The 12,024-nt window shown below is 36.1% G+C and overlaps 1 protein-coding gene across 7 annotated transcripts in view; it reads right to left on the bottom strand.

Moving 5' to 3' along the window:
• Nucleotides 1-12,024, bottom strand: part of LOC136039257 (CXXC-type zinc finger protein 1-like) — a 53,297-nt gene that overhangs the window by 12,935 nt on the left and 28,338 nt on the right. For 4 of the 7 annotated variants that reach the window (XM_065722821.1, XM_065722818.1, XM_065722820.1 and 1 more), the window contains one exon: nt 3,739-3,992. In XM_065722821.1, the coding sequence (XP_065578893.1) occupies nt 3,739-3,992 (254 nt within the window). Of the gene's footprint in view, nt 1-1,964; nt 2,120-3,738; nt 3,993-12,024 lie in introns of all 7 variants that reach the window. The other 3 variants (XM_065722824.1, XM_065722822.1, XM_065722823.1) reach the window with 1 other exon arrangement.

The following is a 12,024-nucleotide window of genomic DNA, read 5'->3' as shown; positions in this document are numbered from 1 at the left end:
GTTACATCAAAAGAATTGTATTTTATGTTAATTTTAAATATTTAAGTTTCATCTAGTTTAGTCTTACACATCAAAAGTTACGAGCCTGAGAAAATTTGCCTTATTGTAGAAAAAAGGGGGATACATCCCCTGAAAGTCATAGAATCTTAACGAAAATATAAGAATGCCAGTTAGCAAAAAAAAAACTTGATTCATGTGCGGTGAGCCAAAATCAAAACATTTATTAATTCAAAAATGTTAAGAAATTAAACAAAAAATTTCGTCAATTCTATGACTTTTAAGTAGTGTTTGACTTTTATGACTTTTAATTCTATGACTTTTAACTTGTATATTTAAAATGAATATAACAACCTAATTCTTTTGATGTATCGATTAGTATCAAAATTATGTTTTTTATACTTTCGTTTACGATTGAGCCGGGTCGCTACTTGCTACTGTTCGTTACCACGAACTGTTTAAAACATGTGGAATTTTGTATTTTTTGCCAGAAGAAAGATCGTATCGACCCAGAGGTCCTTTAATGTCGTGAGAAGGGCTCATTCTAACAATAAATAAAAGTTCTAGTGCCCGTTTTAAACGGCCAAAAATGGAGGGTAAGTAGGCCCCCTCCCACGCTTATTTTTCCCTAAGTCACCAGATCTAAATTTTACGATAACTATTTTATTCAGCATAGTCAAAAAATCTAATAACTATGTCTTCAAGGACGACTTAATCCCCAGAGTCCCCAGGGGAAGGACTGAAAGTTGTGAACTTTGTCCATTGTTTACATATATTGTTGGTAATTTCAAAGTGTACACACATTTTGTTTTTTTTCCTATGGGAGGAGGGTCAGAGGGAGGGGGTCACGTAGGAAGATCTTTCCATGGAGGAACTTTTCATAGAAGAAGGAACTTTGCCCATTGTTTACTTAAAGTAAATGTTATTGGGAAGTATACAGACGTTTTCAGGGGGATTTTTTTATGGTGCGACGGGGGGAGGGGCTATAGGGAGAAATCTTTCCATGTAGGAATTTATCATGGGGGATTTCTGGTTGGAATTTTCTTGCTTTATTTTAAAAAATGAGAAATGAAATGAAAAATATAAGTTTTTTCAACTGAAAGTAAGGAGCAATATTAAAACTTATAACGAACAGAGCTATTTATTCTAATTAAATGGCTTTTGTGAGTGAGAAATGAAATTAAAAATATAAGTTTTTTCAACTGAAAGTAAGGAGAAATATTAAAACTTATAACAAACAGAGCTATTTATTCTAATTAAATGGCTTTTGTGAGTCCAGGGTCATTCTTAAGGAATTGGAAAAAAAAATTCAAAGTCTAGGGTAGAGAGTGATGTATTGACGTAGGGGCAAAGCCACTCATATAAATAATAAAAATATACGAATAAAGAAGTTCGTTACGTAAGTGAATTTGTAAGTTACGTGCATTTATTACCAATAAAAACGTTCGTAAATAAAATTCAAAGTTCTATTGGCCTTTATAAGTAACCAAATAAATTTGGGGGCAATTAGACCGCCTCCTCTACCCCCTTTCTTTCTCAAAATCTTCCAATCACAACTTTTAGAAAGCCATTTAGCCAAAAAAGCAAAAATTAAACAAGCAATTTTCGTTTTAATTATTCATGTACGATAAGCCAAAATCAAAACCAGTATTAATTCAAAAACGTTCAGAAATTAAATACAAAAACAAGTTCTTTTAGCTGAAAGCAAAGAGCTATATTAAAACTTAAAACGAATAGAATTTATTCCGTATATGAAAGGAACTGTCCACTCCTCAACGCCCTGCTCTTTGCGGTAAAGTTTGACTTTTTGTCTTGATTCTGCTTTTGAAAACAAAAAAAAACTTTAGCGTAAAGAGTAGGGTGTTGAGGAGGTAATAAATCCATTCATATACAGAATAATTTCTGCTATCATAATTATAATGATAATTATAACTCCATTATAATACCAACATAATCTATGCAATTACCTGGTTTGAAAGGTTAGTATCTTTACTCTTCCCTGGATCTAACAGCTTCTGTTTTTTGGGGCACTTCCTGGATTGCCTGCAATTTTTTTCTTTTCTTCTATTATTTTCGTTCTTTTCTCTGCAAAGTGGGCAAATCCACGTCTCACTAATTTCACCTAAAACATTTACAGATATTAACCATTTGAGCCCTATTTAAAACTGGTTTTGGAAGAGGTCTAAAGTTTTTGAATGGAAGAGTGAAGGGTTGGTCAATCATTGAACACCATTTTAGCATGTATTAGACCATCAAATATGATATCAAACAGTACTTGGTAACGAACTGTAAATAAGGAACGTCTTGGGTTAATCGTAGCCAGAACTGTAAAAAATAGAATTACTCTGATTTTAAACCTATAAATTACATTAAGTTTAGTGTTACCCATGAGAGACAATCTGCCCAAAAAAATGTGCCTGAATTTTGAAAAAAGGGAAACACCACGTAAAATTAATAAAATATTGTTTAAAATTACACAATTAGGTTCAGCGTATCCGAGATGCCTACTGTAGAGCTTTCAAGCTCCAATTTTCAAAAATGTGGAATTTTGTATTTTTGCCAGAAGAAAGGTCATGGATATGTGTTTATTTTTTTTTCAGGGGTGAATGTATGGACTCTGTTGTCCAGGAATATCAGAAGAGGGCTCATTCTAACATAAATGAAAAATCATAGTGCCCTTTCTAAGTGACCAAAAGATTGTATAGTAATAGAACCCCTTACGCCCCTTTTTCTCAAAATCGTGTTATCGAAATTTCGTCATAGCTATTTTGTTCAGAATAGTTGAAAGGCCGAATAACTATTCCTTTAGTAGTAGTAGTAGTAATAGTAGTAGTAGAACAGTTTTATTAGAAATAAACATTTCTTAATGAATAGCACAACATAAGCGAAGCTTGCGAGGCTGTGCTAAATTCAACGAAAATAAAAAGAAATAAAGAGAATAAAAAAGAGACAATAAAGAGACAATACAGAGATATTGTCAGATATCATGACCCCCAAGTCCTGGGGAAAAGTCTTTAAGTTACAAAACTCGCTCAATGTTTACGTATAGTATTTGTTATTGGGAAGTACGGATATATTTTTTGGATAGAGGGGAGGGGGCAATTTCGTGTTGGTGTGATTTTCAACGGGAGAAATTTTTCACGAGGAGGGAAGTTTTCAGGGGGTTAATTTTTCAGGGGAAATTTTACAAAGGGGGCATTTGCCAGAATTCTTATACGACACTCTTCTTATGTCTTGCTTTCTCCTTTCCAACTCACTTTTATGCATGGATATGTTGAGGATTATTGTCCAGGATAAATTTCAACAGGATTAAATTGTCTAGAGAATAAATCTGTTTAGGGAATAGATAAATAAATTAAGAAAAGAATAAATAGAACCAGAACCTCCACTCCTTTCCCTCAAGTATATCCCATGCTCAGTGACAATTCGGAGGTGGGCCCCCTCTTGCTCTCCCTTGAATACAAATATTGGAGCTACGCCCCTGATGGAGGTAAAAATTTATACACAATCTCCAGGATTTTTCTGGGAAGACCTTTCTTCGATTTCCCTTTCCTGATTCCTACCTCGGCTTCATTGTTACAAAGACTATGGAGGATGTAAACTACGTCAACAATTGAAAGTTCTATTCCATTTTTTTATGAGTTGAAAGGGGATTGGAAACCAACCCGCTGCAGTTGTATTTTTTTTTGGGGGGGGGGGTTACGTTTTGATGGAGGTGGTACAAATCTGCTCCATACTTACCGAGAATCCTTGTAACTCCGACGCATTGGCCATGATACCACTCGTCACAGCTGTCGCAGCAAACCATAAATCGATTGTTATGTGGCGTCTGGCAAATACACCACAGCTTATTTGGATCGTCTTCACTTTCCCAATGCGCCTCACTTTCACCATGTTCACTTTCATCATTTCCTTCAAGATTTTTATTTTTTTTTCTTCCCCCTTCTTTATTTTGCCTTTTAGACGATCTTTTTGATCGGATTTCTTAGCTTCCGCTGAAAAATAAACAATAAACGGAAAAAGCCAACAACAAAGTCACATGCACGGGCCTAATTTGCTATGAGGTAGTGGGTGGGAAAACTTTAGTTGTGTTAGTCCCCCTTCCTCCCCCGTCTTCCTTCTGAAATTCAGTTTCTTCAAAAACTTTGTCATTGGGCTTCAAACAGTGGGCCCAGTCGCCCTCCAATCTATTTGCTCACTTAAAAACGGCACTAGAACTTTTAATTTCTGTTCGAATGCACCCTCTCCCTATCTTCGAAGACTATTTTTAAATGGTCCTCGAAAAAACAAAATAAAACACACATCTTTGAAAAAACAAAATAAAACGTCTTGGAAAAACAAAATAAAACACACATCTTTCCTCAGGCTATATGCACATTTTTGCATATAAGAGCTCGAAACTTCTGCAGTAGGGGTATCTGGTACGCTGAATCTGATTGAGTTATTGTGTTACTTTTTGGGGGTGTTTCCCCTTATTTCAAAAATCAGGCAAATTATTTCAGGCTCGTAACTTTTTATGGGTAAAACTAAACTTTATGAATCTTATATATTTGTAATCAACATAATAAGCTGATTCTTTTAATGTATCTATTGACATTAAAATCCCACTTTTAGAGTTTCGTCTACTATTTTGCCGAGTCGCTCCTTACTTAAAGTTCATTACTACAAACTGTTTGATTATGTAAAAAAAAGGAAAAAATACATTTTCTAACTTCTGACCTGGCCACTTCGTTCAGAAAGAGTTGCCGTAGAAACTTCACAAGGAGCTAATTCGATTGAAAATTGAATATTCTGGTGTATTTTTCAGAGTCAAAAGTAATTGGAAGGCACTGCGTCACGCCCATCATATCTCTAGGCACATCTAATCAAAATTTACGATGTTCATTTTGTTCAACAAAATTCAGTAGTCCAGTAATTATGTTTTTGGGGATGATACCTTCCCCCTAAGCCTTTACAGTAAATGCTATAAGCTGGACTAGTTTCATATTGTTAGCATATAAGGTTTTTATGGAAAAAGATAATCATAGGAAATTTTTACAGGGCTCATTCATTTGAAAATCAAGAGATATAGTGCCCAAGAGTCAAAACTGATCGGAGGGTAGCTAACCCTCCCCATGTATTCTTTTACCCAAATGTATCTAAGAGAAATTTTGAAACAGCTATTTTATTCAAAATAGTCAAAAGATAATATAACAAGGTGCTCAGGGTTGAAAAAAAAACTCCTGCCGAAGGATTTTAAGTTATGCTCTGGACCATATAAGGTTCTCATGGAAGAGGTGTTCGAATAAGCTTTAGAGAAGGTACATTTGATTGGAAATTTAAAGTTCTAGCTCCCTTTAGAGGGTCAAAACTGATGAAGGGTAGCTAGTGCCCCCACAAAGCACTATTTCCCCTAAACGTATCTAATATAAAATTCAAGAATGCTGTTAAAAATGGTTCAAGAACATATAAAAATTTCTTCAGAGTTGATACCCCCCCTGCCCAGAGCCCAGGGGCAAAGATTATAAGTTACACCCTGAGGATATAAACTTTGGATGGGGCTAATGTGATTAGAAAATCTGGGAGTTGTAGATCCCATTCTAATAATAAAAAATGAATGAACCCCCTTCTCCCCCTCGTTTATCATTTCCAAAAACAAATCTAATGAAAATTTCGAGAAAAATATTCTGTTCAACATTGTTAAAAGCTCTCGTAATTATTTCTTTTTGGATGCCAAATTCCCTTCAGCCATACTTTCCAAGAAGACGCAGGCTATTGAGATGAGCCTTTCTAAGAATAGTGGAGTGTTGAAACAAATCAACACACGTTATTCGCATGAGGGATTATCAAAAGGGTGTAACTCAGGAACGACTAAGTGTATTAATTTTGAACCTTACGAAAATGAAAAGAGAAATCACCAATTTACCAAAAATGAAATGTTTACGCGCTACTACTATTACTACCACTATTACTCTTACATAAAATGAATTAGATTTTTATGCTGATTTTAAACATATAAATTTCATCAAATTTAATCTTACTTATCAAATGTTACGAGCATGAGAAAATTTTCCTTGTTTTGGAAAATAGGGGAAACACACGTTAAAAGTCATATTATCTTAATGAAAATCATACCATCGTATTCAGTGTATCAGAGAACCTTACTGTAGGAGCTCCTATCTACAAAAATGTGGAGTTTTTTTTATTTTGAGACCGATCACGGGTGCGTGTTTGTTTGTTTTTTGTTTTTTTTTCCCAGAGGTAATCATATCGTCCAAGTGGTTCTAGAGTGTCGCGAGAGGACTCATTCTAACGGAAATTAAAAGTTCTAGTGCCCTTTTTAAGTGATTAAAAAATTGGAGGGCACCTAGGCCCCCTTCCACGCTCATTTTTTTCCCAAAATCAATGGATAAAAACTTTGAGATAACCATTCTGTTCAGCAGAGACGAAAAACATAATAATTATGTCCTTGGGCTAACTTACTCCCCCATAGTCCCCGAAGGAGGAGATACTAGTCAAAAACTTTAACCAGTGTTTACATACAGTAATGGTTATTGGAAGTGTACAGACATTTTCAGGGGGATTTTTAGGTTTGGCGGGGGGGTTGAGGTGAGGGGTCTACGTGGGAAGATCTTCCCTTGGAGGAATATGTCATGGGAGAAGAGAAATTCTGTGAAAGAGGCGAAGGATTTTCTTGTATTATTTAAAAAAGGAAAAAATAAATATGAAAAGTTTTTTCAGCTGAAAGTAAGAACCAGCAATAAAACTTAAAACGAACAGAGATTATTATGCATAAGGTGGGGAGGAGAAAATTTCCATGAAGGGAGCGCAGGATTCATAAGCATTATTAAAAAAAAAACAGTAAAAAAATAAATATGAAAAAGTTTTTTTTCATCTGGAAGTGAGGAGCAGCATTAAAACGAACCGAAATTATTACCCATATGAGGGGCTCACCTCTTCCTAATACCTCGCTCTTTACGCTAAAGTATTTTTAGTAATGTCAACTATTTATTCTACGGCTTTTGTGATTCAGGGGTCATTCTTAATGAATTGGGACAAAATTTAAGATTTAGTGTAAAGAGAGAGGTACTGACGAGGGGGCGAACCCTCTCATATATGTAATAAAAACATGAGAATAAAAGGTTCTTTACGTAAGCTAATTTATAAGTTATGTATATCTTTTACTAATAAAAAGATTCGTAAAAAATTAAAAGTTCTAGTTGCCCTTTTAATTAACCGAAAAATTGGAGGGCAACAAGCCTTTCTCCTCTGCTCTTTTTTCTCAAAATCATTCAATCAAAATTATGAGAAAGCAATTTAGCCAAAAAAAAAAAGAAGCAAATTTCGTTTTAATTATTCCTCTGCGGAGAGCCAAAATCGAAACATGCATTGATTCAAAAACGTTCCGAAATTAAATTTGAAAAAAAAACAAGTGTTTTCAACTGAAAGTAAAGAGCGACATTAAAACTTAAAATGAACAGAAATTACTTCGTATATGAAAAGGGCTGCTTCCTCATCAACGCCCCGCTCTTTACGCTAAAGTTTTTTACTGTTTTAAAAAGAAGAGTTGAGAGAAAGAGTCAAACTTTAGTTGTTTATTTTAATTTAATCTAGGCTAAGGATAATGAAATAAACGTCCGGAGAAACATTGAGCGGAAAGTTGAACAAAATTAAAAAAATACTTTGTGCATACAAATTGCTGATATGAACGAATCAACAATATTTTTGGAACGGCTTACCGCATCAAGATGAAACTTCTGGGGCATGATAAGTGGGATGTTCAACTGACTAAAAGGCAACATGTACTTGCTTATACTCCTATTAATAATGCTGCTAATATTACTGCTATTACAACAATTGTAGCTTCTACTGTTCACTATTTGCATGCAGATTGTCAAAAGGGCGTATCTCAAGAATGGATTTGGCCATTCAATTTGAACTTTTAGAGAATACTTGAAGGGGAATACCAATTGATAAAAAGGTAATATTTGCATGTCACTGCCTATACGAATGCCATTACTACTTGTACTAATAGTAATATAATAGAATTTGAATAGAGTATGATTTATTGGCTAAAATAGCACAAAAGCTAGCATAAGCACGTCAGAACAGTTGCAATGATAAAACAAATGTTAAGGGATAAACATAAAACAAAAAGTTAAATAAATTATTAAAATGAGAAACAAAATAGGGGACAAAAGAGTTTTTGCACCTCACGGTCAACATTCGACGACACAAATCAAGTTGGGTAGGTGGAGTTCTACGAGCTTTAAGTCTCGTATGAGGAAGGATTGGGGGATTTTCTTTGAAGGAGGGAAGAAGATGTTGATGATAGTCAGAATTAAGGCACTTGTGACCAAAGTTATTGGTAACGATGTGACAGATGTGACTTTGGGCACTCGTGACCAATGCTATTGGTAAGGATGTGACGTCGTGATATCAATGTAGCAAGTTCAAGTCTAACCAAACCTTCAAGGAAGCAGTATAGGACGTTCCCAGTAAAATTTTTATTGCTCTTTTTTGAATACTTTCAATTTTTAAACATTTGTCTTTGGTCAACCTAGGGTGTCAGACAGGACAAGTATATTCAAGACAGGATCCTATGCTGGCACGTACGCAGGGGGGGGGAGGCTTTGGGCCCTGCCTACCCCCCGAAATTTTGTGAAATGTATAATTTCCTCATGGTTTCTTGGGATTTCTGGCAAAATTAGGACATTTATTAAGAATCTAGATACATGTTTGAAGCCTTTTTTGGGGGATTTTACAGCATGCAATTATCCAGTCAAGTCATTGCCCAATTATTAACCCATTTTCTGTCTAACTTTTTACCCTCTTTGAAGTAATTAGCAATTGTACTGTTTTTTTTTTGTTGTTTTTTTTTTTGTAAAGAGAGCGTTTCCACGGCAAAATAGAATTATCCTTGATATTAGGGCGTTTATCCCTCCCCCTTGTCAGGATAAAGTACAGCTTTTAATGGATCAATTTTGGAAACTATCGTTTTTCATTAAAATCTACGTTTTTATGGCACTTGGTATTAACCAAGTGACCTATAGCAATCGCAAAATCTGTCTGTCAGTGTGTCGGTCCCGGTTTTGCTACTTTAGGCACTTCCAGGTAAGCTAGGACGATGAAATTTGGCGGGCGTATCAGGGACCGGACCATATTAAATTAGAAATAGTCGTTTTCCCAATTTGACCATCTGGGGTGAGTGGAGGGCCCGTTAATTCGAAAAAAAAAGAAAAAATGAAGTATTTTTAACTTACGAACAGTTGATCAGATCTTAATGAAATTTGATGTTTGGAAGGATATCGTGTCTCAGAGCTGTTATTTTAAATCCCGACCGGATCTGGTAACATTGGGGGGGGAGTTGGGGGGGGGAACCTAAAATCTTGGAAAACACTTAGAGTGGGAAAAATAAGCACAAGTCCTAGGTACATGATTGATATAACCGGAACGGATCCGCTCTCTTGGGGGTAGTTGGGGGGGGGGGGGTAATTCTGAAAAATTAGAAATCCTGACTGGATTTTAAATCCTGACTGGATCTGGTGACATTGGGAGGATTTTTGGGGGGAGGAACCTAAAATCATGGAAAACGCTTAGATTGGAGGGATCAGGATGAAACTTGGTGGGAAAAATAAGCAGAAGTCTTAGATACGTGATTTACATAATTGGAACAGATCCGCTCTATTGGGGGGGGGGGGGGGTAATTCTGAAAAATTAGAAGAAAATGACGTATTTTTAACTTACGAAGGAGTGTTCGGAATTTCATGAAACTTCATAATTAGAAGGACCTCGTAACTCAGATCTGTTACTTTAAATCTCGACCAGATCCAGTGTCATTGGGGGGAGGGCAGTTGGGGGGGGGGGGGACTGGAAATCTTAGAAAATACTTAAAGCGGAGAGATCAGGATGAAACTGTATGGAAAGAATAAAAACCTGTCTAAGATACGTGACTGACATAACCGGACCAGATCTGCTCTCTTTGGTGGAGCGGGGGGGGGATAATTTGAAAAAATGAGGTATTTGTAAATTACGAAAGGGTGACCAGATCTTAATGAAATTTGATATTTAGAAGGATCTTGTGCTTGAAAGCTCTAATTTTAAATTTCGACCAGATCCTGACATTGGGGGGAGTTGAAGGGGGAAACCGGAATTCTTGGAAAATGTGAAAATTGGGGGATTTTTATCTTACGAATAGGCGATCAGATCTTAATGAAATTTGATATTTAGAAGGAATTCATGTCTCAGAGCTCTTATTTCAAATCCTGACCAGATCTTTTGACATTGGGGGAGTTGGAGTGAGAAATCTTGGAAAACACTTGGAGTGGAGGAATCGGGATGAAGCTTGGTGGATAGAATAAGCAACTCTCCTTAATATGTGATTGACGTAACCGTACTAGATTCACTCTCTTTGGGGGAGTTGGGGGGAGTCGTTCAGTGATTTGGCGAGTATGGTGCTTCTGGACGTGTTAGGACGATGAAAATTGGTAGGCGTGTCAGGAAGCTGCACAAATTGACTTGATAAAGTCGTTTTTCCCGATTCGACCCTCTGGGGGGCTAAAGGGAGAGGAAAAATTAGAAAAAATGAGGTATTTATAACTTACGAGTGGGTGATCCGATCTTAATGAATTTTGATATTTAGAAGGACATCGTGACTCAGAGCTCTTATTATAAATCCTTACCGGCATTTTTTTATTTTCCTTTTAAATCAATCTATTGATTCTAAGAATTTTGTTAGAGCTCATACCATATGAGCTCTTGGCTCTTCTTGCCTCGTCATAAGTGCCATATGAGCTCTTGTTGCAATAGAGTAACTACCCCCCACAGCACCCATATTGTACTGTTAACCCTAAAATTTCCCTTTCAGTGGGATATAATTGATTAAACACTGGTTGTAAATCACTATGAACATAACATGAGCCTAAAACGTACTTTTGAGGCTTCAGTCTTCTTCCCCTCATCTGCTACAATATTACAGACTAAAGTTAATCTATATTTTCCAATATACGTGCTTTATGCATTACTAAATAAAAAATTGCTACTTCATATCTGCTGTCTCGAAGGTTTTGCCCCCCCCCCCCCGGAAAAAAATTCCTGCATACGTGCCTGATCCTATTTAAGAACAATAAACTATTTAAGGTTCCGGATTGATATGGATAACCATATCTGTCTGATGATTCTAGCCGTCAAAAGTTTTGCAGGCCTAAAGCCACACTGATTTGGGTTGATTTTATCTTGAATATTGTCAAAAAGGAAACTATAAATAAAACTTTACATTGGTTAAAAATAGCACTTAGAGGTACACTTAAATACTGGGCATATTTCACAATCAATTTGGTAGGGATTTCACCTGGGTATACTGACTTTTTTGTGTCGAGATTTTCGAGTTTAAGTTGGGTCTGATCTATTTCAATCACAAAAATATCACTCACTGAACTGTTGGGCGGTATGCTTCGGAGAGGCAGGTGTATTTTATAAATTGAAGCAAAATAATTATTTATGATATCTGCACTCACTGGGGCACCATTACTATCCAGTGAGAAAAACTTTGATGAGCTCTTTCCCGTGAGATCTTGGATAGTTTTTTGGGGTTTCTTAGGGTTAGAATACAATAACTTATTTAGCACAAAAGTACCATGCTCCTTTCTTACTTTACGGATTTCGCTACCAACAGTGTCTCGAAGTTTCGTTCATTTATTAGGCACATTTTTTTTTTATCTATGGTTTGCAGTTAGATTTTCGAGTAACTTTTCTCATTTGAACAGAGTTCCAGTATGACTGGAAAAGTTCAACTGAAAATTTAGAAGCCGTTTCATTACCATTGGTAAGACATCGGATATTAGCCCAAGATTTGAAGCTAAGTTTTGCTTTGAGATAGGGGGCCTTCTCGTCGTAGATTGATACATGCCCCAACTGAAGAGGCTGTTTTGGGGGCACAATAGTAATCTTCATCGTTGGTAAAAATCAAATCTAGGGTTTTATAACTGCATGTAGGCGACTTGACCACTTGATCAAAGCTAAGAGCAGAGCTAAGCCACTTTTGGTGTA

Source organism: Artemia franciscana, chromosome 19 (genome assembly GCF_032884065.1).
Source record: "Artemia franciscana chromosome 19, ASM3288406v1, whole genome shotgun sequence".
NCBI classification, from domain to species: Eukaryota; Metazoa; Arthropoda; class Branchiopoda; order Anostraca; family Artemiidae; genus Artemia; species Artemia franciscana.
The sequence above is the reverse complement of the archived record's forward strand: the minus strand, read 5'-3'. Positions and strand labels throughout refer to the sequence as shown.